This window comes from Dermacentor albipictus, chromosome 3 (assembly GCF_038994185.2).
Source record: "Dermacentor albipictus isolate Rhodes 1998 colony chromosome 3, USDA_Dalb.pri_finalv2, whole genome shotgun sequence".
NCBI lineage: Eukaryota > Metazoa > Arthropoda > Arachnida > Ixodida > Ixodidae > Dermacentor > Dermacentor albipictus.
The window spans coordinates 147,466,683-147,494,556 of NC_091823.1; the positions used below are offsets into that span (position 1 = coordinate 147,466,683).

Sequence of the window (27,874 nt, forward strand, 5' to 3'; positions counted from 1 at the left end):
TTTGGGTTTGGACCCCGATACGCCGGTGAGGACTCGGTGAGCAACTATTGCGACGCTATTTCAGACCTTACGAGATCATCCGACTTATTGTTGAACTGGACTATGAGATCGTGCCAGACGGCATTTCGCATTCACAGCGGCGCCGCGCCCGATCTGAAGTGGTCCACGTGGTGCGTCAAAAGCCCTTTTACGCACGCTGACGAACCTCCTTATTTTGTTGTTTCTTTGCTACGGGTGTTTTTATTTATTACTTTCGTTCGTTTGCAACATCGTGCCGATGCTTTTTAAGAGCAGGGTAATGACACGTGTATTTCTTTATCTTAATTGGGCGACCACGTTTCACCACCTAACAAATGTTATCGCACAGCGCAGAACGTGCCTGTATGTATCGGAAGTTTCTGGAATGTTATCGATAGTTCCATCCGCTCTCTCTCACGGAGCCTTGTGCAGTCTGATTGCATCTATGCGCGACGTGAATAGTGTAGAACTTTGGGCAAGACACGTGGATCCCAGCGGTTACTCACGAACGTTCGACGACTGATGTATCAATTCCGACGCGTTTGACCCGCAGATCAGATTTTCGACGATCGCCGAGTGGGTTCGCCGCTATCGTTGTTCTTTGAGGGTAACCTGCTTTTGAGTGCACAAGTTCGCCCAATACAACGCTAGTTTCGTGAATCACAGTTTTCCTGGCTGCTTCACCGTCACTACTATGTGACAATATACGTGTGTTGTGCCTGCCTTTTCTTGCATCTCTTTCATTTTTGTTCCTTGATTGCTTGATTTTTTAGTTTACTGATGAATTTTGTGTTGCGCTTGCTCTTTCTGTATTTATTTTCCATTCATTTCTGTTTCTTGATTGCTTGATTGTTGAAATTTCCTTATGTTTTTCGCTCATTTTGAAATTTGTTTCCACCAATGATTACATTTCTAATGTATGCCTACCCTGCGAAGGTCTTGTATAAGATAGCACCGAATAATGGGAAAGTCAGACATCCACCCGTTCTTAGCCAGTGCTACAAAGGAAACCCATACGGGTTCCTCAAAAGAAAGTCTCATAAATGAAGGAAAATTCGTCCTGGTCCGGGACCTTTATTCCCTTTATTCATTACTTCTCTCCACCTTGCGGGTTTCCGCAGAACTACTACGTCAAGATAGCAGTATTAATAAACAAAATTTTTTAAAATCCTAATGCGATGTATAAATTATAACACAAAGTTGAGTCAAGGTACTTTGGATTACGTAGGCGAACATGTGTCCATCAACCAGTTAAGCGAGAGTATCATTCGAACGTATAGTGTTTTCGCAAGACTTCCGTACTGCTTCTTTTTCTCTCGTGCACCGTGCTGATGATGCGTTGCTCCGATCGCACGTGCCTTGTGAGCCCGTGTTGCCCGCTTCACTGCCGCTATCTTTCGTAAGTAGCCGTAAACAACTGGACGGGTGCAGGAGGCGGCTGGCGCGCGGTATTTCAAGGCGCCTTGTGTCATTGTCCACCTTCCAACAGTGTATCGTCCCGATGCTCATAAAGAAGGCGGTGGCTCCTAGGCTATCGTTCGCCATGCTTGTGTGCGGAAGCAGTTATTGTCTGTCGTAGTAAGGTTTCATTCGGACGACATGAACGATTTCTGTTCGATGCCACCTTCGTGATGAGGTTACTTGACCTTTTGGATCAACTTCGTAGTTGGAGGGCCTCATTCGGCAAATTGTCCTGTGCGGGTCAAAATAACGGCGAAGAAAGGCCGCGCATCCGTATACGGGAGTCCGCACCCATATCTGTTTCCAGGTGCATGCTGGGCGTCTCTTTGTCTTCAAGTTGTATCGATCCGCGCCGGTTGGCTACTGAATGCGCTGTCGCGACAGCTGCCATGCCTCTTCAGCTCTTTGTATGAAGTCGCTGATATTATGGTCATTCTCAGAGCTATCATCTACATGCAGCATTGCGTCTGAGGGTGTGGTGACGTTCCGGCCAAAACGAGTTGGAAAGGTGTAATTCGAGTCGTCTCACGCACAGGAGCATCCTACGCGAACGTTCCATATGGGAGCATCCTGTCCCATGTTCGGTGCTCCATTTCTACGTATACTGACAACATATCAGTCAGCGTTCTCCTGAGTCCTTCAGCCAGTTCATTTGTCTGCGGATGATATGCGGTGGTTTTTCTGCGACTGGTACGTATGCGTTAATTTCATAATGGATTGTGTCAAATGGGCAGTCATTATGGTTCCTCGGTCCGTGTTGAGAACTTTAGGAGCGCCATGCCGGAGCACTTAGCGAAAAAAAACGCTACTTCAGAGGCTTGACAATATCCTTGACAAAAAACCCTGTTCGGTACATCGAGTTAGGTAGTCAGTTGCGACTACGATGCATCACTTTCCTGACGACGGTGTAGGAAAGGTGCCAACTAAGTCGATTCCCACTTATGCGAATGAAGTTTCCGGTGGCTGTATGGGTTGTAGGAAACCTGCTGGCTTACATGGCAGTGTTTTACGTCTTTGGCGATCCCGGCTGGTTCCCACATAGTGCTGCACAGAGTTCAACAACTTTGGCCATGCGGATGCGTGCGACTGTTCTGCTCACTCCTAAATGTCATGCTAATGGGTCATCGTGGCACGTTTTCAGTACCTGGAGTCGTAACTTTGAAGGTACAACGAACAGCAATTTTTCTGCACTATGTTCAAAATTCCTTTCGTACAGTACATTATTTCTCAGGACGAACGGTGACACGCTGCGGACAAAACCTCGTGGAACGTCGACAGCGTGTCCTTCTGGGTCATCAATGAACAGGTCGTGTCAGACTGATGGAGTTGCGCCATTTGCTATGTTATCACAGCTCTTAGGAACGGGCAATCCTGCCCATTTTCTGCAAGTGCAGATTCCGTGGATTCAGTCGGTGCACGTGGCACGCAATCAGCCTCACGGTCCTTGTGACCGGAGTTGTATACGACCGTCATATCGTATTCCTGAAGCCACAGGCTCCATCTTGCATGCCGTCCTGATAGGTCTTTGAGTTTCGCCAGCCAGCACAACAAATGCTGGTCTATGATAACTCGAAACAGTCTGCATAAGTATGGTCTAAATTTGCTGATGGCCCATATCGCTGCGAAGAATTCTTTTTCTATGACTGAGTATTTCACCTCAGCCTTCGAAAGTGTTCGACTAGCATACGCAATGACTCGTTCCCCTCCATTTAGCCGCTGAATGAAGATGGCCCCAAGGCCTAAATTGTTCGCGTCTGTTTGAATATCAGTTTCGGCTTCCTCGTCAAAGTGAGAAAGAACTAGCTTGTTCTGAAGACGCTTTCGGAGCTTATTGAAAGCATTCTTATGCTCACTCAACCAGACGAAACGCGTGTCTTCTTTTGCTAGCTGCGTTAGTGGTGCGGCGATCACAGAAAAATTTACCAAGCGTCTGTAGTAGGCGCAGAGTCCTAAGACTCGCCTAACGGGGACCCTTTTGTCGGTTGGTTTTGTAAAATTTTCAACTTCCGCACTTTTCTCAGGGTCAGGACGAATGCCTTCTGAACTGACAACAAGGACGAGGAAAAGAAGCTCGTGAAAGCCGAAATGACATTTCCGTGGTTTTAGCGTCATACCTTCTGAGCTAATAGCTTTCATCACAGCCCGCAGTCGTACTACATACTGCTGGAAGGTGACAGAAAACACCACGATATCGTCAAGATAATTAAACAAGAAAGGTTTTCCATTTCAGAGCGCTGTTTCCATCATGCGCTTAAATGGCGGATGATGGCGGAATAAAGTACCTTCACTCGTCTGTGTGTTACAATATGTACTGCTTATTGAGGAGGGCGGTGCAATCTTCGGGCGGATCTCACCCAGCAACCTTAACTTTTTAGTGCAGGTAGTTGTGTAGGAAACACAGGGTGTCGATGTGGTGGCGTCTGAGAAGACGGCACCGCAGATGTAGACTGCAGGCAGCGACATGTGGCCGATTGATGCTGCTCCTACACAGAGGTGAAGAAATCAATTTAGAAGCAGTGCGGGCTTCACATATACGCATGAACGCTCTTGCGTCCATACATTTTACATTTGCCGCCGTCATGAGGCCTTGAAGTGAACACGAAAGGGATGGCAAGTAGTGGGAGACAATTCGCAAAACTATTTGGCTTAAAACAAGAAGTAAATTGGTAACCGTATCTCAGTTTAAAAAAAATGCAAGGCGCCATCACAAGTGTTATTTATCATATTTTTAATAGGACCACCTCAGTGTACAAATGACGGATAAACAAAGGCCAAAAATAAGTTGTTTCTTATGTTTATTGTTGCCTGTGTGCACTGCTGCGCAATATATCTACCCAAAAACATTTTTCGCGTAAAGTGCCTTCTAGAAACTTTTATAAAATTTGTGCCTTTGTGTGAGTAATTAGTCCAAGTAGGGAATAACGAAAACATAATGCCAAACAGGGAACAGTTTTGGCATTTTTGACGGCTTAGATAAGATGGAGGAGTGTACAATGGTTATTGAACGCAATTAGCCGTAAGGCCTATCTTTAACCTCCTGAGAAATGTGAGTGTTGGTTTTTCGTAATTGGAACGCAGATTGTGCAACGCCTTTTATGGTGCTTACTTTCGTGCCTTACAAGAATGTTCCAGTGGTGCATGAGCCGGTCAAAAACGTTTTATGGAACAAAAATTCTCGTGGAATAAATTTCCGTCTTATAAGCAAGCGCCAAAAATTTCAAAAAAGAAATCCCAGATAGTCGACCTCCAAGATTGGTACAGTTTGCGTGGAAGGGCCCATATATGAAATAGATTAAGACATATGCGTTTACAGTTCAAGAACTCCTGTAGACATCATTGACTGCACTACGCGAAGAAGAATTGAGCAGTTGCTCTTACCGCCTGTGGAGACCGCCTAAAGGCGCTTCCGGGAGAGAGAGAGAGAAATTTACCATAAGAGGAAAGCTCAGAGGCCGGATTTTCAAGAGAGGTGTACAAATCGGCAAGCTCGCCAAGTGCAGGTGACCAAGGTGTAGATGCAGGACGCTGTATGTGGGAAGGAGGTTACCTATGTGTGCATGTTTCAATCTGTCTGAACGCTGTAGTTACCGTTAAATTCAAGTGCTCAAAATGCATCGCCTGTTTAATACCCCGCTCATACGGGCAAACTAAAGCGCACTTTCAGCGAGTGCAATCACCGAGTGTAATTTTGGCATCGTGCTGCTTCACGAGAAACAAAATACTTCTTTCGAATTTGGGACCATGGCCACCGGCATTCAGAAGGGAAAGCATATTGACACGTGTACTTATCTTCATCGGGCAACCACGTTTCGCCGCCTTACAAATGTAATCGCACAGCGTCGGACGCGCCTGCATGTATCCGAAGTTTCTGGAAAGTTATCGATGCTTCTATCCATTGTCTGTTGTCGCCGAACCTTATGTTATGTGATTTCATCACCTGACGCGAATGGCGTAGAACTTTGTGAAATGCACGCGGGTCCGAATGATTAATCTGGAACATTCGACGACTGTTGTATAAAAGCCTACGCGCTTGACCCGATGATCAGATTTCCGATGATCGCCGACCGTGTTCGCCGCTATCGTTGTGATATAGGTCTAGCCTGTTTTTGTGGGCAGAGGTTCGCCCAATAAAAGCAAGTTTGTATTCCACCATATTGCTGCTTCCTTCACCGTCGCTACCACGTGACATCTGGTGGAGGTGCTTGTGCGTTCATGTACCGAACGCCCCCACAAAGCCGCGATCCAAGCCCGAAGCGCGAGGACAGAACCATCATCGCCCAAGACCAGCGTGCTAGCCGCAGACTGCAAGGACTGCCCCCAGAGCACGGACTTCAACCTGAGACGACAAAGAAGATCGTGGTCAAGACAACGCCAATGGCTGCCCCAGCGTCCCCCGTTATCCTACAACAACCTCGGGACCCACCAAGCTTCCATGGAGCAGCGCCTGAAGACCCGAAATCATGGCTGGAGACCTACGAACGAATCGCGACATTCATCAACTCGGACTCCGACGACAAGCTGCGGCATGTCTACTTCGCCTTAAAAGACGCCGCCAGAACGTGGTTTGAGAACCGGGAGTCGACTTTGACAACGAGGGACCTGTTCCGTAGCGGCTTCCTGCGCACCTTTACAAGCGTCGTGCGCAAGGAAAGGGCTGAGGCTATGCTGGACGCCCGAGTGCAGCTACCAAACGAGAACGTTTCCATCTTTAAGGAAGAAATGAGCCGTTTGTTCCGCCACGCCGACCCGGATATTGCCGAGGAGAAGAAAGTCCGCCTACTGATGCATGGTGTAAAGGAGGAACTTTTTACAGGAATGGTAAGAAGCCTACCGAAGACCATCGAAGAGTTTCTTCGTGAGGCGACGAACATTGAGAAGACACTCGAGATCCGAAACCGGCCATTCGATCGCCGCACGAACTCTACAAACTACGCCGGGTTCAATCACTGGCTACCGAAAATCTACGTGAGACTAATGCTATCTTCGGCTGGTCGTTTCTGAGCGCTCTAGAGTGCTCTCGCGAGCGGCGTTGTCTTCGGCAGGTTGAAAGAGGGTGCGCGCCCTGCGTTCGGCTGGTTCTTCTCGATTGCTCTCCTCCATCTTGGAGCGCTCTGAGGCGCTCCGAGCCCTGTCGTCGGAGCAGTCATCGAGATTGAAACGTCATCGCAGCGCCGCGTCGCTGATGTTGGCGACGGCCCACCGTAACCTTGGCAACCTAGGCCACTGCATGCTGGCGTCTCGACGAACGCTCGTCCCGCCGGCACGTCCACCGGTTTTTCCGGCAGCGCCGGGAGCTTTGGGTAGGCGAATCATCGGACGTTGGCAGCAGTCACGTGGTTTCGCATCGGCAATTTCCTCCTCCGAGAGTGAGTCGCACGTTCGGCTTGCGCGCTTGTCCTCTACCCTTGAGCTCGGGAAACGCGCGATCTACCCGACTCTGCTTCGGGGCATACAGGCGACCAGTCGAAGATACCATATGAGAGTGGTCGTACCGGAGGAGCTGCAGAAGTTCTACCCAAGGACGCAGTCCCAAGTGGATCCAATCAGATTCAGCGGTCGCTTGGAGTCCCTGAGGTGCAACCACGATCACCGCAACCTCAGCCGGAAGCGATGACCTACGCCGCCGTCGCCCGCCGTCAAGATCCCCCTCCTCAAGAACGCCAGGGCCCTGTAACGCCGCAATTCCGTCGTCCACCGCCGCCGCCGCCAGCAAGCCCACCCGTCGCCGAGTGCAGCTACGCGAGGAAGAGGGACATTTGGCGAGTCCCCGACCACCGCCCACTCTGCTACCACTGCAGCGAAGCTGGCCATTTATACCGCCGATTCCCATACCGCAACCTGGGATTGCGAGGTTTCGCCGTCGATGGACCGCGCACTAGGGAAGGTGAACGCCCTCGTGACATCGCCGACTACCTCGCCGCTACTCAGTGGAGCCCTCGACGACACTCCCGTTCGCCGTCACCAGGCCGCTACCTGTCGCCGCAGCGCCGACCACACACTGGCCCAGCCCGGGGTCGGTCAGCGAGCACATATCGGGAAAACAAAAAGCAGCAACCATTGGAGGTGCGGTTGCTGTTCGTCGAACTGACGAAGATCCTCCGCCGCCGACGAAGACGACGAAGAGACCATCTCGACGACATAATAACGACACGCCGCCATCCCGACGAAGTCAGGAAGCCAAGACTACACCGACGAAAGACGACTTGACGACGCGACGTTCAAGCTTCAGTTCAACACGACGCAGCCCTGATCCGACGCCAAGACCTAATTGCAAGGCCAGACAAAGAACCACCGACCTCGACGTGCTTCTCGACGGCCACGCAGTCACCGCTTTAGTGGACACAGGAGCCGATTACTCCGTTATGAGTGGACCCATCGCCGCGCAGTTGAAGAAAGTTAAAGACTGCATGGGAAGGCCCTGAAATTCGGACCGCTGGAGGACACCTGATTGCGCCGACTGGGATCTGCACGGCAAGAATTGCCGTTCAAGACCGGACTTACCCTGCCACCTTCGTTGTCCTCCAACAGTGTTCAAAAGACGTCATTCTCGCATGGACTTCCTGAATCAACATGGCGCAGTCATCGACCTGAAGTTGAAATCGACAACGCTGTCACAAGATCAAGCGATACCGCCGGAGAGCTGTCGTCGTCACCACGCCTTGACTGTGCTCGAAGATCAAGTGAGCATCCCGCCTCGCTCCAGCATTGTTATTTCGGTCGGCACCGAAACACCCGATGACGTAGAAGGCGTCATCGAAGGCGACCAACGTCTGCTGCTAGACCGTGAAATTTGCGTCACAAGAGGGATCGCTCAACTGCGTGGAGGGAAAACTGAAGTGCTGCTGTCAAACTTCAGCAGGGAGTTCAAGCACATCAACAAGGGCACGATGATCGCGTACATCGAGGAAATTCTGGAAACCAGTAACGCGTTTGTCCTCTCTAATTCCGCCGCATCTACCCCGACGACCATGGTTCCCGAACCAGACTACAATATTAACCCAAGTCTCCTCGTGATTAAGCAACAGCAGCTGAGAAGCCTGCTCCGATGATACAAAGGCTGCTTTTCGATGTCATCCAGGATTCGACAAACACCAGTCGCCAAGCATCGCATAATCACCGAGGAGTGCACTCGACCACTCCGTCAGAGCCCTTACCGAGTTTCGCCACGAGAACGTAAAGCTATAAGAGAACAAGTCGACGAAATGCTGCGCGACGACATCATCCAGCCGTCGTAATGCCCGTGGGCATCCTCTGTTGTCCTGGTGAAGAAAAAGGACGGAACCCTACGTTTCTGCGTCGATTATCGTCGTCTGAACAAGATGCCCAAGAAGGATGGGATATATACCCCCTCCCACGGGTAGACGACGCATTGGATCGGCTCTGCAACGCTAAATACTTCTCGTCGATGGACCTGAAGTCTGGCTATTGGCAAATAGAAGTCGACGAAAGAGATCGCGAAGAGACCGCCTTCATCACCCCAGACGGCCTCTACGAGTTCAAGGTTATGCCATTTGGACTGTGCTCTGCGCGTGCACCGTTCCAACGCGTGATGGACACGGTTTTAGCAGGTTTGAAGTGGCAGACCTGTCTCGTTTACTTGGATGACGTCGTTGTCATCGCCGGAAATTTCGACGATCACCTTAGGCGGCTTGCAGCAGTACTAGAGGCCATCAAGTCATCAGGGCTTACTCTGAAGCCAGAAAAGTGCCACTTCACTTATGATGAGCTTCTGTTCCTAGGCCACGTCATCGGCAAGTCTGTAGTCCTCCCCAACCCGCAGAAGACAGCTGCCATTGCAATGTTTTCGCAAGCCATCGACAAGAAGGCAGTGCGTCGATTTCTTGGCATGTGTGCCTACTACAGGCGATTTGTCAAGGACTTTTCACCCATCGCTCAGCCGCTGACAAAGCTAACTAAATGTGACGTCGAGTTCAAGTGGGAAACGCCGCAGGCCGACACATTTCAAGAACTCAAACGACGCATGCAGTCGCCGCCCGTACTTGCGCACTTCGACGAGAACACCGATACCGAAATACACACTGACGCCAGTAGCCTAGGCCTCGGTGCCGTCCTAGTCCAGAGAAAAGATGGACATGAACACGTGATAGCTTACGCTAGCCGGCCGTTGTCAAAAGCGGAAGGCAATTATTGTACAACCGAAAAGGAATGCCTCGCCATTATTTGGGCTACAGCGAAATTTCGCCCTTAGCTCTATGGCAGGCCATTCAAAGTGGTCAGCGACCATCACGCGTTGTGTTGGCTAGCTAACTTAAAGAAACCTTCAAGACGGCTGGCACGGTGGAGCCTCAGACTACAAGAATACGACATCACTGTAACATACAAGTCTGGACGAAAACACTCAGATGGCGATTGCCTATCGCGCGCCGCCGTTGACCCGCCGCCGTAAGATGACGAAGATGACGACGCCTTCCTTGGCGTAATAAGCGCGGAAGACTTCGCCGAACAACAACGAGGGGACCCGGAGCTAAAAGCCCTACTCGAGTATTTGGAAGGGCACACCGACGTTGTCCCTAGGGCATTTAAGCGTGGATTATCTTCGTTCACGCTTCAAAACAACCTACTCGTGAAGAAGAACTTCTCGCCAGTCCGCGCCAACTACCTTGTTGTTGTTCCGTCGGCGCTACGTCCAGAAGTACTGCACGCCCTACATGACGATCCAACTGCTGGGCACCTCGGCTTCTCCCGGACGCTATCCAGGATACAAGAAAGGTATTACTGGCCGCACCTAACCGCCGATGTCGCCAGTTACGTCAAGACATGCCGAGGCTGTCAACGACGCAAAACACCACTGACAAGGCCAGCGCGATTACTACAGCCGATCAAGCCTCCTTACCGACCTTTTCAGCAGATCGGGATGGACTTGTTCGGACCGTTTCCGACATCAGCATCCGGAAATAAGTGGATCGTCGTGGGGACGGACTATTTCACCCGCTTCGCTCAAACTAAAGCTCTACCGAAAGGCAGCGCAGCCGAAGTGGCGAAATTTTTCGTCGAGAACATCCTGCTGCGACATGGTGCTCCAGAAGTCGTCATCACCGACAGAGGAACGGCTTTTACAGCAGAGCTCACGCAAGCCATTCTGCAGTACAGCCAGACAAGTCACAGGAGGACAACTGCCTACCATCCGCAGACGAATGGTCTCACGGAGCGCCTGAACAAGACCCTCGCCGACATGCTAGCAATGTACGTCGACGTCGAGCACAAGACGTGGGATGCGGTCCTGCCGTACGTAACATTCGCTTACAACACGGCAGTGCAAGAAACAACACAGATCACGCCATTCAAGCTAGTGTACGGCAGGAACCCGACGACGACGCTTCAGGCCATGCTGCCGCATGCCATTGACGAGGAAAATCTTGACGTCGCTACCTATCTCCAGCGTGCCGAAGAAGCTCGACAGCTCGCCCACCTGCGAATCAAGAACCAGCAGAGGACCGACAGCGGACACTACAACCTCCGACGACGCTTCGTCTAGTACCAGCCCGGTGACCGTGTTTGGGTTTGGACCCCTATACGCCGTCGAGGACTGAGCGAGAAGCTTTTGCGTCGCTATTTCGGACCCTAAAAGATCATCCGACGTATTGGCGCACTGGACTATGAGGTCGTGCCAGACGGCATTTCGCTATCACCGCGACGCCGCTCACGACCTGAAATAGTCCACGTTGTGCGACTCAAGCCGTACTACCAGCGTTAATGAACTTTGGGGCTTCGCGTAACTGACCTTTGGACTTAGTTTCTTTTCATTGTTTTCTTACTTACGTTTAATAAGTGTCCTTTTGTGTTTCGCTCTCTTATATTTGTAGTATCGGGACGATGCTTTTTAAGAGGGGGCTATCCACAGGTGTACTTCTCTTTATCGGGCAACCACGTTTCGCCGCCTAACAAATGCAATCGCACAGCGTGGGACACGCCTGCATGTATCCGAAGTTTCTGGAAAGTTATCGATGCTTCTATCTGTTGTCTGTTGTCGCCGAACCTTATGTTATCTGATTTCATCACCTGACGCGAATGGTGTAGAACTTTGTGGAAGGCACGCGGGTCCCAACGATTAGTCTGGAACATTCGACGAGTGCTCTATAAAAGCCGACGCGCTTGACCCGCTGATCAGATTTCGGATGATCGCCGACCATGTTCGCCGCTATCGTTGTGCTATAGGTCTAGCCTGTTTTCGTGGGCGCAGGTTCGCCCAATAAAAGCTAGTTTGTATTCCACCGTATTGCTGCTTTCTTCACCGTCACTACCACGTGACAATGTATTTGTAAACAGCCCGAGAGCGAGAGTAGTTTCTTGCTGTTTTTTTTATTTTAAAAAAAAATTTTGCTGCGTTGCACGTTTCATTACCTTGTAACGTCAGCTATTAAAAAAAGATTTCTTAAAAGTTCTCCGGGCTATCCCACCAGGTTCACGAGCACCGATAGACGAACAAGATAGCGTCCCGAAAAGATACGCCGATATCCTGAGCCTCTACAGACTGGGTAGAAGGATCTATCCACCCCCGCATCCCCAGCTGACAAGAGGTGGTGATCTTCCGAAGACTACAGACCGGCACATTCCCGCACGGCACCCTGCTACACGCCATGTATCCCACGAGCTATACTCACAAATGCGCCTTCTGCTCCACGCCCAATACCCTCTACCGCATGGTATGGGAATGTCAAAAAAACCCATCGACACCGTCCATCACCGGACCAACCATCGAGCAGTGGGAGGCACAGCTGACAAGCTCGACCCCTGAAGACCAGCGTCGCATGGTGAGCAGGGCCAAGCTATGAGCTCAGGCCCACGGCATCCTGGACTAGGGACGCCGCCCACCTCGGACGATTTTACCGTCGGCTCATTTCAACTAATAAACTTTATTCCTCCTTAAAAGTTACTCCAGCTCTGGTTTCAAAGTTACATTGCTCATTTCTCGCTCATTGCGAACGAGGCTACGGCGCCGACGAGCGCGCTCTGTGCCAGGCAGCGAATGACGCCAGCGGTGAAGTGCACTCGCTCACAGCGCACTTAAGTTTGCCCGTTTGAGAGGGGTATTAGATCCTTTCGTCAAAAATGTAACTGGTTACTGAAAATGGTATTGAATTTCCTAGAAACGAACTTATCGTTAAATTACAATGACCAAAAACCTAGTGAATATAAGTAATTAAATGTAATTCGTTACATGAAAGTCGCTTTCTTATAACGGATTATTTTTCCACTAGATAAAGGCTTCCTATTTGTTGGTGCCGCCTGCTGGAACACAGCCACTTACCTATGCAACCAGACTCGACGCGAGCGAAGCCACTTGAACAAGCTGCACTTGGAGTCCTGTCCCGCTCCGTTTTATCGTAGCCGTAGTCGCCGTAGCCAGATTCTTCTACTTCGTCAGCGGTCTGAAACGAGTGCCCTTTTGTAGTCGTCGCATCTGGCTCCTTGCGGCACACGTAGCTGCCGTTTGTGTTCCAACAGCCATGGGCGCACACCGCTCTAACCTCCGGATTCAAGCACTCGTCGATATCTGGAAGGCGCAGTCACTATTGGCCGCCATCTTTGAGTCAGAAGCACAGCCACAAACAAGTCAGGCACAGACATTTTAGCAGGGTGATGGTTTGTGCCAGCTGGTATTCCATTTGAGACTGTGTGGTACAGCGCGAAGCAGCTGTACTTCGTTTTTTTCTCGCGTCCCTTGTCCATGCTTCGCGCTGTACCACACAATCTAAGACAGGCATTTTCTTGAGAAATCGAGAAAAGAAAACGTGAGACACGGCCCGCTTTTACCTGATAGAGATGCTTTCCGCGTAACACCAGTTAACAGTAAAGAAATATATTTTCTGAACAGTTTTTCAGAACATCTCAAGCAGGACTAGCCCAATAGAGCTTAAATGCACCCAGTATACAGTAGGCGAAGGTTTCTTATGTAAGTGCAAACTGGAGAAATCGTGTCTTTTTATATTTCTATTTTCTTACGTGTATGTACGTTGGGTACATTTTCAGAATGTGTGCACCAATAACAAGGCCGGAAAAGCAGTGATGTACCAGCCAAATGTTCCCAGAAACTAGTAGCTAATCATTTCCTGAGATCGGAGATGGGACTGAGTTGCCATGCAATTGAGCTTTAGATTAGGTGACGCCAACACGCACCCCGAATATTAATGCTCGAGAAGAGGAAACACGACACCAGGCAAGCGAAAAGAAAAAAAAGGAGGGAAAAAGGAATGCTAGAGGAAATGTCAGCCTGAACATGTGCCAATTCTTGCTGACTGGTGTGGTCGGCATTCTAAGGAGTGGACACTAGGGGGAGGGGGGGAGTATAGAAGTGAGATGTGGTTGATATTACTATCTTGGCAACATTACCCATTGTCCTGAGAAATAAAAGGAGTGCCCATGACCACAACATCAGAAAGAAAGTAATAAAGGGAACATATGTGTTTATTATTATTAATATTATTATTATTATTGTTTTTTTTTTCAACACATATATACATTTAACGGGAAAGGGAAAGCAAGGAGCAGGCTGGCAACTGTCACCCGAAGGGGCACAACGCCTCCCTAGTCTTCAGAAGGGAGGTGACAGCAACACAGAAATAGGAGATAGGAAGTAGGAGAGGAAAGATGAAAGAAAGAGCAACAGGACAAATCTAAAGAATAAAGCAAAACACACAGTACAGATCACACACAGTAGGGCTAGTCACTGAAGGTCACGCTACTACAGAATGGTAAATAGAATGGTATCGACGCTACAAACGTGAACCTCAGTTCGTTAACTCTAGAACAATTAGCAGAACTCGATGCGTTTGATCACGCTTAAACGCACAACCACTGGGGTACAAACATTCGTCGAGTGTTGTACACCGCAGGCCAAGGTGATGATAGCCTCTCACTAGCGACATGCGCTGCGCACTGAAAGCGGGACACTCAAATATTAGGTGCTGAAGTGTCTCACAGCAGCCGCAAGTCATACACGCTGGACTGGCCACACGTCCTTGTCTGTATAAACGTTCGAGAACGTTCACATAGCCAACCCTCAGCTTGAGTAGTTGCGCTCTAGCGCGACGAGGCAAGCCTCGACCGTAAACACGGCGCGGGAACGTTCCATTTGCGAATCGCTGGTCTGGATGCTACATTATTAGGTGGCGACGAATCAGCAGACGAGGGCCATCAAGCGTGCACAAACTTTCAGGGCAGTCACAGTTGTCATGATGGCATGTCGAAACCAGTCGATCAGCCTCTTCGTTTCCGGCGACTCCTACGTGTGAAGGTATCCATTGAGCAACGAGAAATACCGCACGTGATGAAATTTTGTTTGCAGAGCCAGTAATGCTGCGCACAACTGGGCAATCACTCTGACTGCGTTGAACCTGCTGAGAGCAGCGCGGGAGTCCGCAAAGGTGAATCTTCGACGGGTTTAACTCCTCTTGCACGTATTTCAGTGCAACAATAATCGCTGCTAGCTCCGCAGCTGTTGAGGAAGTTGGATGAGGTACTTGAAAGATGCGTCGTAGTTGAGTCGAAGAGTAGAAAAAGCTGCAGAGGCGCCTTGACCGTCGCTGTGTACAGATGCATCTGTGAATACTTGAAGATAACCTGGAAATCTTTCGAACATTTCAGACTGAGCCAGCTGGAATATTGCCAAACCAGGCATATCAGACTTTTTGTGTATGTCAGGGATTGTGAGGTAAATTGGGAATAAATGTTTCGTGATATTTTTTGGATGCGGAGGAGTGACTGATGCAGCATGTTCAGAAACCTCAGCGATATTTATAAATAATGCCGCCATTTTTCCCACACGATATAACGGGCGGTGCATGAGACGATCAAGGAGCGATTGACCCTTCGATTCGCGGTGCAGACGCCCAATATGTTTTAGAGCTCTCTGGTCTGCTTGCAGCCTCAGGGGTAACTGATGCGCTTGATTGAGTAATGCAACTGATTGCACCTCACGAGGTTATCCAAGGATTAGTAGAAGGGCTACGCGATGATCTCGTTCCAGCTGGGCCATCAAACTAGGTTGTACGTTCAGGACTGGTAATGCATACGTCATGCCTGAGAGTACAGATGTGTGGTACACCTGGAATGAATGTTTAATGGCGCAAGGGCCAGGTATGCCCAAAGAGCGCTATGCCACTGTTTATGAGTTCGCAGTGGACTGATGGGTTCTGTGAAGTTAATGTGACGTGGCTGTAAAGGGGCCTAGAAGAGTTGATGTAAATTGCATAAAATCTACGTGTAATAATAATATGGCAATTAATAATGACATGTGCTATGAACAATTAAATGCATTGCGAAAGAATGATGCAATATACAAAACATGTGAGGTGCTAAAATTGGCTAGAGCACTACTGCCTCACCAGAGCCCTTGAAACACAGGGGCCTAGAGGCATGTGCTGTAGAAAGAAAACTATCACAGCGGCATCCTCTGGTCTGGAAAAAAGATGCGCTACGAATTTAATGGGATTGTAACATGTAGCACATCATTCGAGAAAGCAAGGGCTGCTTTGGTCTTAAAAAGCGGTTCTTCACCAAGAAACATAGCCGGATGTAGAGGTACGCAATAGCGGCATGCAAGCGGAAAATTTTTCCTCCTGTCTCCAGGAAGACGTGAAGGACGGTCTTCCTGAAGACACTCCAGGAAGACGTGGAGGACGGTCAGCCTGTCACCACATCTACCACATATTGGGGGCTCGTTACCAGTCAAGAGAAAGTTATGAGTGCCAAATGTGTGTTCTATTCTTAGTCTAGTGAATAGGACATCTGATATTCGTGTTCTCGTAGTTGGGTGCAAGAAACCTAACTTCGGCTTAATTACGTGAAGCTTATTACTCTTTTCAGTGTCCTACAAGCGTTTCCAGTGGCTTGGCAGTTTGTTTCGTAGGAAAGGCTTCATGTCTGTGGCAGGGACAGCAGCAGAACGAATACCCTGCGATGCTATCGATTTGGCGATCTCGTCGTGAAGCACATTACCCTCGATTCTTCTATGGCCAAGAACCCAGCATATTATTACATGTCTATGTGATAAGTAGATGTTGCATAAGAGAAAGTAAAGTTCATTGAAGACGGGATTTGTATGCTTCTGTAAAGAAATCAGTACTCTTACAAGACTTGACGAGTCGGTGAATATGATTGTTGTGTCAAATTTTAATTTCTTTATATGTTTTAACGCTGACAGTACTGCATTGGCTTCTGAAGTGAAGATACTTGTTAGGGGGTTCAACACGTCAGATTCAGAAAAAGAGGGATCAACAGCAGCGTAAGATACGCCAGCATGTGATTTTGATGCATCTGTCTAGAATTTGGAGCAGAAGTACTTCGATTAAAGCTCACGGAAATGCATAGCATTTTTAAGCTCAGGAACGTGCTTTGTGACTTCTACAAAGGATACGCCACATTCTATCACCTGCCACTCCCAGGGTGGTAATAGCTTAGCTGCAGGCATTAGGCGATGTTCGAGTGTAGGGACAACCATTTCTTCGCTAAGTTCTCACACACGCAGTGAGAAAGGTTGCGTCATGGAGGGTCTATTACGAAAAATTGCACAACGCGTCAAGTCGTTAACAGTTGTGAAATACGCATGTTCCTTATTAGAGTGCACTTTCAGGAAATAGGCGAAGCTGGTGTATGTTCTGTGAAAATGGAGCGACAACTCATCTGACTACGTATAGACTTTCGACAGGGCTTGTTCTAAACGCGCCAGTGGCCAGGCGGATACTCAGATTGTGGACGGGGCCTAATATGTTTAGCGCGCTCGGGGCGGCAGAGGGATAAACCACGGCACCATAGCTGAGTCGTGATCGAGCTCAGCTCCTCTAAAGACTCAATAAACACTTCCTGTCGCTACGCCATGTTTTCTGGGATAGGATTTTAAGTACGTTCATTGTTTTTAGAAATTTTCCTTTAAGACATTCTATGCGCGGAATGAACTTAACCTTATGGTCAAGTACAATACCTAGAAACTTGTGCTCTTGGTTTACGGGTATTTATTGTCTGCAAAGTTCTACAAAAAGATCTGTACCCAGGCCTCTCTTTCTTGTAAAGAGAACACAAGAACTTTTGTGGGGGTTGATTTAAATTCAATTTTTGTCTGCCCACTTAGACACCTGGTTTAAGCCCTGCTGTATCTGTCTCTGACACACTGTAAGGTTGCAGGATTTCAAACCTATCTGTATGTCGTCTACGTGGACAAAATAAAAGATAGCCGGTGGTAATGATGTATGGAGCGTGTTCATCTTAACGACAAAGAGGGTGCAACTGAGTACGCCACCCTCGGGTACCCCAGTTTGCTTTAAGAATGTACGCGACAGTGCATTACCTGTTTTCACCCGAAATGTACGGTTGTGTAGGTAGCTTTCGATAATGTTTAGCATATTGAGGCGTATGCCCAGTGCCGTCAGGTCGCACTGGATTCCCACCGCCAAGTTGTACCGTCCGCCTTTTCCATGTCAAGAAACACGCATAGTAAGATTGTGTATGTACGAAAGCGTCGCGAATGTTTGCTTCGATGCGCACAAGATGATTGGTTCTAGATCGCCCTTCCCTAAAGCCACATTGAAATGGGTCAAGCATTTTGATGGACTCAAGGAGATGTACGATACGGCAGTTGATCCTTTCTTAAAAAGCTTACAAAGGCAGTTCGTAAGCAATATAGGACGGTAGCTACTCAGCAATGAAGTATCTTTATAGTGCTTCAAAACAGGGATCACATAGCTTATTTCCATTTAGATGGGATATACCCAGCAGCGTAGGTAGTATTGAAAAATGTGAGTAGCGTGATTCATGTGTCGGAGTGCAGGTGCTTGAGCATATCGTATATAATTCTATCGGGCCCCGGTGCAGAGTTCTGACACGCTGATAAGGAAGCTTTAAGTTCGGCAATGGTAAAAAGACGGTTATAATGATCGTTTGCGATACAGTTCCGATTCAGTGGCTTAAGTTCTTCTATTGCTTTATGTTTAAGAAAGTTCTCCGAATAGTGATTGGAGCTAGACACGCGCTCGAATTGTTCACTGAGAGCGTCGGCCTGGTCTTCCAACTTGTTTCCTTCGTTATCAATCAGGGGCAATGGATGCATTTGTTGTTCCTTAAGTATCCTCAGCCCGTTCCATACTATTACCTCCTGTGTGTACGAGTTAATGCCGGACAAGAATCTCTCCCAGCGTGTCTTCTTAGCTTGCCGTCGCGTCTGCCTTCCCTGTGATTTAATGTTTTTATATTCTATGAAAATTTCTGCCATTGGGGATCGGCGCACTATTCCCCATGCTTTATTTTGTGTTTTTCGACGCCTCCTTCCACTCATCATTCCACCACGGAACTCGTCTTTTGGATGAGGTACCTCTTCATTGTGGAATGAAGGTATTCGCTGCCTCGATGATAAAGTGGTAAAATACGCTACCGCGTCGTCAATGCTAAAAATCGGTGATAAAATGTCGTGATAGGTAGGTCGATTCCTTAATATTATTCCAGTCGGCAGAAGCTAGCTTCCACCGAGGCGTGTGTGGAGGGAACTGCTGCTGTTCAATTAAGTATAACAGTACCGGAAAATGGTCACTTCCGTAAGGATTTCTAATTACGCTCCACTCTAAATAAGGGATAAGAGCTGCTGAGCCAATAGAAAGGTCTATGGAGGAATGATAATTGTGAAACACGTTATAGGAAGTCGGTTTGTTTTTATTGAACAGGCATGCACCAATGTTTACTAAAACGTCTCTATCAATCGACGTGTCGCGTCGCATCGTGAGTGTCCCCACATCGTGTTGTGAGCATTAAAATCTTCCACCAGTATGTAAGGCCCGGGAAGATGGCTAATGAGGCTATAAAAGTCTGTTCTTTTTTAGATGGTGGTTGGCGGGGGGGGTATATAAATGGAACATGCAGCCTGGGATTAACGTATCAAAAAGAATGGCCGGACTGACACTGCCTCAAGGGGCGTTAGAAGGGCGAGTTGTCGGCAAGCTAGACTTGTCGGCTACTACTGCTACACCGCCAGAGGCGTCAGCCTCGTCGCGGTCTTTTTGGAAGATGAAGTAATTACGAAAAAAATTGTGTTCGTGAGTTTCAGATGTGTCTCCTGAACACACAGCAAATTTGGATTATGCTTGTGTAGGAGTTCTCTAATATCGTCAAGGTTATGACGAAGTCCTCTAACATTTTACTTTAGTATTTGTGTTTCCATTATGATAAATGTGTTTTGTGCTGTGTGTTTAAGAGACGGAGACTCGCTCACGGGCCCTTTCGAGGCGCCGTGACGAGAGTTTTGTCTTTTTTTGAGTGATCAAGAGAGGCTCACCGCTAATTAGGCATTGGTGGCGCCGTTTGGCTGGCTGTTCTGTCCATCGCCTCTTGCGAGGCTCTGGACACCCGCTCTTCCGAGCGCTATGTATGACGTGAAGGCCTCAGCACGTTGGAGGAGACCTTTGGGGCCTCCTGCCCGGAGTTGGATGGCCCCTTCTGGAGGAGTGGCGGAGCAGCGCTAGCTGCAACCGCCAGGAGGCAGATGGCGTCACCGCCGGCTGACTGCGTATGGGCCGGAAAGCCGCCGGGAGCCATTGTGGCACCGCCCCCTGACGCACCACTTCAGCAAAGTTGTTTGCTAGCAGGTATGACACCCGCTTGCGAGCCTCCTTAAACATTTTATTTTCCTTTACTTTGATTGTGACGATTTCTTTTTCTTTTTTCCAAGACTAGCAGGACCGTGAGTACGCGGCATGCTCGCCATCACAGTTGAGACAGTGTGGACTGTTCTGGCAGATTTCAGAGTGTTCATAGTAACCACACTTGGCACAAGTCAGCCAGCCTCGACGGTTCTGTGAACTGTGGCCGAACCTCTGACACTTGAAGCATCTCAGGGGTTTTGGCATATACGGCCTAACACGAACCTTGAGGTACCCGGCCTCGATGGTCTCGGACAAAACACTAGAACAAAAAGTATTAGGTGTTTGCTCTGAATTTCTTTCCTTTCCCGGCTCATCTTAATTCGTTTGACATAAAGAACGTTCTGATCGCTCCAGCCCTCCAGGAGTTCAACTTCAGATAGCTCCAGCAAATCAGCATCGGAAAGGACGTCGCGGGTGGTATTGATGGTACGGTGTGGGGTAACTGTCACTGGAAGGTCCCCAAAGGACACTAGATTAGCTCGTTTTTCATTCTGTTACTGATCGCGGAGCTCCAGTAGCAAATCGCCGCTTGCCATTTCCGATGCTTTTTAACCTGGTGCAAAGACTTCAATCACAGATTTCGAGACGAGAAAGCATGAGATCACTCTCACCGTCTTTCCACATTGATCAGAGTGGACGACGTGAAAGCGGGGAAGTTGTGTGTTCGGTTGCCTGAAAACTGAGACTTCGGTTGCGCCCTCGCTTAAGAGGACAATCAGGAAGTGGGGGAAACGAAGTTCGCATGAATAAACACAAAAAATTCGGCAACAGCGCCGACCACCCATTACGGAGCCCAACGGGGGGACGCGGCAGAGCTTGCATACAAGTCTGCAGGACGCCAGTCGTAGGCCACCACTATCACCAAATATGGTGCACCCAAGGTTCGACAGGCACTGGTAAGCCTTGCCGCCACGAAGAAAGGAAGTAAATGGAAGAGAGAAGAGAGGGAAGGCCGAAAAGTGGAAGAGAGAGATGAAGATTTGAGAAGAGAGAGGCAGGAAAAGGCGACTGCCAGTTTCCTCCAGATGCGTCAGTCAGGAGGTGCTGTCAATGTGAAGTGCAGGTCAAACGGATGTGTTGCCCTTGCGCGGTGGGGGGGGGGAAAGGTTGAGGGGCGCTTAAAGGTCCAAACACCCAGCATTGCCTACACTTCCTGTATCCCCCTTTCTTCAGACACGGCTAAGCCACGCACGGCTACGCGAGGGATGGTCCGACCCTCGTGTGGTCGGGTACTTGGTGTCGGAACACACCAAACGCCTCCTGACCCAGAGGCCCCTGCGGGAAGGTACACCTGGAGAGACATCGTTTGGTCGCATCCAGCACCTCTAGCAGTCAAGGCGGCCACATACTTAAGGAAGGAGTGCTTTTTGCGTCGTACAAATTTAATGGCAGGACGCGAAGAGATGCGATCATCCACAATTAACCCCAAATAACGGTATTGTCGTACCCAATTTATAGGCGTTTCGTCAAGCTACAGTCCGCTCATTGTTCAACGAGCGCGTTCTTTAGGGTGATATGCTATTGCAGCCGACTTAGCAGATGATATGTGTAGACTAACATCCCCCAAGTACTCCGAAGTCGTGTTTAGCGCTATATGCAAGCTTGCACGAACCGTGGACCGAGGTGCGAAGGGCCGCTTATCCACATAGCAATGTCATCTGCGTAGACAGTTATGCTCACAGAGAGGTCACTGTTCTGAGGGAAACGACTTGGAAGAGCGGCGAGTACGGTGTTAAACAAAAGCGGCGATGAAACATTTCCCTGTGGGACGCCGCACTTCACATTTCTGTATTCACTCTCTATTCCTCCGACACGCACTTTCATCCGGCGTTCCGATAGAAAATCATGCAGATAGCGAAGCCGATAACAAGAAATTTCCGCGGTTGCAAGAGCGACAATAATCGCCTCATGCCGAACTGAATCGAAAGCTTGCTGTACATCTAGGGAGAGCATGTAGGCAGAATTCTTGTTTCCTTTAGCAAATTTGAGCGCTGAGAAAATGTCTGATATGCGGTCCAGAGCTGATCAGCGGCGACGAAAACCACTCATGACATCAGGAAAAAAATTATGCTTCTCTAGTCTGATATCTAAGTGAAACAAAACCATTCGCTCCATTAATTTGATGATATTATAGGTTAGGGATATTGGCCTGTAGGACTTGATGTGTCTTGCAGGGTGCCCGGGCTTTACAACAGATATCACCACGGACGATTTCCATTCAGGAGGGATTACACCGGTTCTCCATACTTCACTATACTTGTCCAATATACGGTCATGAAAACTCTTATCAACGTTCCGCAATGCGTCATTCGTCTCACCTTCTTCACCTGGAGCAGTGTAGCATTTGGAGAGGCTCAGCGTGTGTCGCAGCTCCTCAAGAGTGAAACCTGCCTCGTCCATCTAGCAGGCTGGGCCGTAGGAAGCGATTATGGTCCTCTGACTTGTCAAAGACAGACGGTCGCCATTTATAGGGTCACTGGATACAGGAGAGACGAAAAAGTCTGAATATGCTTCTGCCAGAACTTTTGCTGACTTACCAGTCGCTATTCACAAAGCACTCGTAGGATTATTGCAGATTTCAGGAGTGCGGATAGCCTTCAGTATGCGCCATACACTTCCAAAACCACTTCCAGTGTTGATCAAACTACATAAGGCTTCCCTGCTCTTGCGACGAAGCTTTTTTGTATGCCGTCGTATGGCTGCATCAATGCGATTATACACAGTCCAGTCGGTGCGTCGTTTAGAGCGCTGTGCTCACCTATAACGGCGCCATCGACATGCGCGAAGCCGCAAAAGCTTTAGATCGTGGTTTGGTTTGCCCATACTCCGTCGTCGTTGTACCGTAGCATCTCGTAAACACTCACTCATCAGTTTGCACAGGCTGTCTTGAGATGGCGCCTCTTAGATCAGCTGGCGGAACTTATCCCAGTTTCTCACTGTATACATGGCAGTCAGGCGACGCGCAGTATGTGTTGGTGTTAACCCATTTGGTTAACACCAAAAGCGCCATGGTTCAGGTTCACATAATCAGGCTAAGCACACATCTCTCATTGATATCGCAAGATCTATAGTGCAATGCCCCTTTGCTTAACCTATAAATGTACGTGAACCGTCATTCAGTATTTCCAGATCGTTTTTGATAACGCTCTCGTGAATTCCTGCCCCACGATTGTTTTGGAGACGGCTAAACCATCGCAGATGGTGGGCAATAAAATCTCCACGTAACACAAACGATGCACCGAGACACTAAGCACTCAAGTAGTGAAGTATCTGAGGAACGTGTAGGCCAGCTGTATATGCTTGCCACCGTCGTAGACACACCCCTGAGGATACGGAAGCATTGCGCGTAGGCGTCGCGTCCACACACTGGAAAGAGCCACAAGCTGGTTCCGCGCATCGAGTGCTACTGTGGACACCAACGAAGCCTGGCAATCAATATTCGTCTTTCCTTACTTTAGTTTCCTGAAGCGCTATGATGTCTGGTGGAGTCTTCATAGCGATGAGCCGAAGAATTAGATTAGCGTGCCGCGGTCGCATCGACCTGACATTCCATTCCTGCAGAAAGGGGCGAGGCTGCTGACAACTGTTAAAATTGTTTCCTGTAATACGTCTAGGGAAGACCGTGGAGGACTGGAGCGAAGTCCTCTAAAAGTTGCTCTGCAGCTGATGCTGCTGGTGTCTCACGGCTGGCGATTAGAGATTTCATGACGTTGAAAAGCATCTTCAGAAGATTGACATGTTGCACATGGTCGTTGACTGAGATCAGTTTACGGACTGCGTTTGCACTGCTTTCCACTCTGGTCGAAGTCTTTGTAGAGACTTGTTCCGACGATTTCAATGGCAGCGCTGGCCACAATGAGTCTGAGAGGCACAAAGTCTACGCCCCTACTTTCCCATCCATTGTGTCTTTGTCATTCTTTGAACGCGCTGCTTTCCCAGTCACTGGAGTAGCCCTACGGCGACGCAAGCTTTCATGTCCTGCTGCCTTTTTTTTGGCTTTCTCTTTTAGTGCTTCTGGTTCATTCTTCAATGAGGGACATCCTTTATCCGTAGCCCAATGTTCGCCATTACAGTTAGGGCACCGATATGCCTGACTTTCACAGGAATATACATAGTGATTCCCACAGCATTTGGCACAGACCAGACCTCTGGTGCAAAATGCCTGAACATGGCCAGTCTTAAAACACTTATGACGTTGCAAAAGCCGTGGTACGAAAGGTTGAGCAGGATAGCACACAAGTCCAGCCTTTATATGACTAGGCAGCTTTCCAGAGGCAAAAATTGCCTTCATGCACTTTGACAAGCCGAGCCTTTGAACACTACTTATATGGCATGGTGGCGTGCAAACGATCATGCTCTTAAAAACGCCGTCTTTGAGATCCAAGTCGACATCAGACACGACACCAGCTGCTATATGTGTATCCTGTGGTGTGTAGGGCCGCATGTGGACCCCACATATTTCGACAAACCAAGTAGAGTTTGCAACACCTTATCATCACTTGTGTCAACGGCAATGACATTATTCCAGGGGTTCAAGCGAACGTCGTGGATTAGTCCAGGGGCAAGTTTGAAGGAGAAATCATTAAGTCTCTGTCGGGAGCTAGCATTCAGGCTTACCATCGCGTCGACGGGCATGAAAGTTACTGTCGTAGTCTTGATGCTGCTGTATACGATAGTCGCTTCACTTGAGGACGATTCCTGAGACGTCCGTTTTGGACGGTGGTGCTTGACAGGCATGAAAGCATCTGAATCTTCCGACCTTGAGCCAGAAAGCTCAGAATCAGCAACATCGGATCCTACTGCCAACCTGAGACGCTTCCGAGCCACGGGTGGTCTATGCTTACCCTCAAACGAGTGCAAGACCATATCTTCCATGGCAAGCACCGCGGGGGGGATCTCCCAGCAGAATAGGAGTCTTTAATGTTCAGCACAAGCGTCGTTGCCTGGTACTGATGCACGAAAAGCATATAGAGAAACTGCAGCACCAGAAGAAAACCACCATCCGAGCACAAAAACTTTCTATATGACACGTAACGAAATTTTAGCCACAATTGCAAAACATGCGACAAAAAATCACTGCAAGAACGCCCTGGTGAGACTTGTCAGTGCGTAAAAATTCCTTCCAGTCACTGATATTTAGTCACTATGCAGGGTGTCCTAGCTATGAAGCAACGCTTTTAAAAAATACACCAGCCATTTTACGCGAAGATAACGAAGTACGTGTTGTTTACACTAGAGTAGAACAGACGCCAGTAAACTTTTTTGATGACATTCAATTTATTAATAAATCACAATTACCTAATCTTTAAAAACTGCTCTGAATGGCGTGGTGTCAACGAATAATTTGTGTAAAATTGAAAAAAGAAAGCTTCTCAGCCAAGTACTATTCTGCCCATTTAATTTTTCTGGCTGATAAACAAAACCCTCAAAAATTTCAAAATCTGCCTTCCAATAGAAAGCGCGAGGAGTCCCTCTTTCTTTGTCTTGTGAAAGGAATAGAGAAAGGAAAATCACATAGATATTCATATTCATATTAGTATGTGACAAACAATCCACCAGCATCAAAAAGCAGCGCCCTCAAACTCGCTCCACCGAAGTTAATGAGCGCACCCTTTCTACGAGGCATCAACCATTGGCACTCTTTACCTTTCAACACCGAGGCACCGCGCTGTCGCGGGTCGGGAGAGCCAGACAAAGCGCCAGCTCTGCCACTATCTGCTATGGGGCTGGTCTGAAGGCGCTGCTTTCAACAGGCACGGTTGTTCTTGGAGTAAACTTCCGTAATGATAGGTATATGCCTAGAATGACTTTAAATAAAGAAAACGTACACATATCGTGCCGCAGCGCTGTTTGACTAGTTGCGAAGTTGAAGCTTCCTTTGGGGCAGAGTTGCATTGCGTTCGTTCTCACACTGTGATTTAACCGACTTGCCTGTCCGGAGTAATGATAGCGTATAGCCCATACGAGAGAAACACTATACAACCGCATTTACGCCGATCAATACTCTACTCTCTGCAAAGTGCATTATCTGGGCGCCAAGGCCTCACCCGCCAATACCCACAGCACTAACACTACACGCATCCTTAATACGGCCGAGCAGCGGGAGAAGTTGCTGCTCAGCTTTAACCTAGAAGAGCAGCTCTGAGCTGTCCGGATGGCCGCAGACGCCGACAGAAGGCAAGGACTGGCCGCCGTCTGAGGAAGGAGGGGACTGGGGGTTTAGGTCCCGGCCTCGCCGCGCCTGGACCCCACCAAGGACACAGTAAAATTTTATTTCTCTAGATGTTGCCATTCAGAATGTAATTGATGCGTAAGGGCTTAGTACTGTATGTTTACGCCGTTACTGCAGCAGAATTCCACACGTCGCCTTTGCCACTATTGTAAAGAGAAGTCCACCATGGCAGCTAGCAATTTGCATGTTGCCGTTATGTACTGTATAATAGGAAACGTTAAGAGGAAGCATTAGCTCGGGCCCAACTCCGATGCGGCCTATTCAAATACATGTAAAACGCAGAAACGCCTTTCTGAGATAACCATTGGGCGATGTTACTGAAGTTTGTATTTGAGAGAGAAGGTAAATCCTAGTGAGTGTTGTGTAGCAGAATTCTGATGTAGATGTCTAATTCTGTTCCAGAAATGTTCGAAAATACTGAAGTTTAAAAAATATATAAGCACCAAGTATACAAATAATAACTCTGTATCAAGAGCAGATATCATGGTTCTGTAAACAGCATCCGTTAGATTATTCAAAGCGGACAAATTCAGTGTGTTAATTTGTATCTGATGTGGATTCGTTACGTTCTGTACAAGGGCTGTGGAGAAGCTGTATTTCCATATTACTAATTATATTTATGTTCATGTGTTACATATCAATTTTGTGCGCTTTAGATGTGCCTTTATATGCAATTCACAGCATTGTTATATCATTTTTCATTACTGAGTTACAGGGTTGTAAACTTCATAGTATCGTTTTCTGAGAATGTGCGATTTTTTGTCATTTTTTAGCAAAAAATTGACAACCTAAATCAGAAATTCGAAAGCGACAGTCACTAGATTTCAAGCTTTTCTTTCTAATGCAGAAAAATTTTTGGTGGAGTGTTTGCCGCAAAAACCGAATTCTCCTTTTACATGTATATAGATAGGAGCACCCGAGCTAAAGCTTCCTCTTCCGTTTCCTTGATGTGTGAAATAGCACAAGTCAGAAAGTCTAAATACATATGTCTGAAACTTTCGTCAACAATAAATCGTAATGTGTAGAAGGCGGGTGATGTAGCTCCACTTTAAGAAACATAACGGGACACTCGGTGATTCATTCTGATTTGACTGTATATATACTTCCTCGACTACGACGGTTTCGCTCTGCTTTCGAAAGGACCGTGCCTCGGCGTCGATTTCGAGTATATTGCATTACCAAGTGCGTGATTCTTATAGATAATAAGTGGGCGGCTCCTCACCTTCACAGCTTTTTCCATCGGCTTGGCGCCTGTAACCCTTGTGACACACGCAGTAGGCGGATCCCAGTAGGTTTACGCACCTATGCGCGCAGCCGTACTTGTTCTCCATGCACTCGTCCACGTCTGCCGCAGAAAAGGAGAAAGCAACAGGCAGGCTCCGGCGCTTTTGCACCCTGATATCATACCTACCAAAAAACTGTGTCAGCATAAAAATTTATACAAATACCGTCGACGATCACTGTCAATGAAAGCGAATAGCCGAACGCTCCAAGGGAGCTGCTCGCTTTGAATGGAATC

At 48.3% G+C, this 27,874-nt stretch overlaps 1 protein-coding gene across 1 annotated transcript in view; it reads right to left on the minus strand.

The window, feature by feature from the left end:
- The window catches only part of LOC139057615 (fibrillin-2-like), a 184,455-nt gene that overhangs the window by 142,560 nt on the left and 14,021 nt on the right, over positions 1-27,874 (minus strand). The window contains exons 3-5 of the mRNA XM_070536152.1: positions 27,578-27,700; positions 12,749-12,994; positions 3,762-3,962 (exon numbers count right to left, since the gene is read on the minus strand). Coding sequence (XP_070392253.1) covers positions 3,762-3,962; positions 12,749-12,994; positions 27,578-27,686 — 556 coding nt within the window. The 5' untranslated portion in view covers positions 27,687-27,700. The remainder of the gene's footprint in view (positions 1-3,761; positions 3,963-12,748; positions 12,995-27,577; positions 27,701-27,874) is intronic.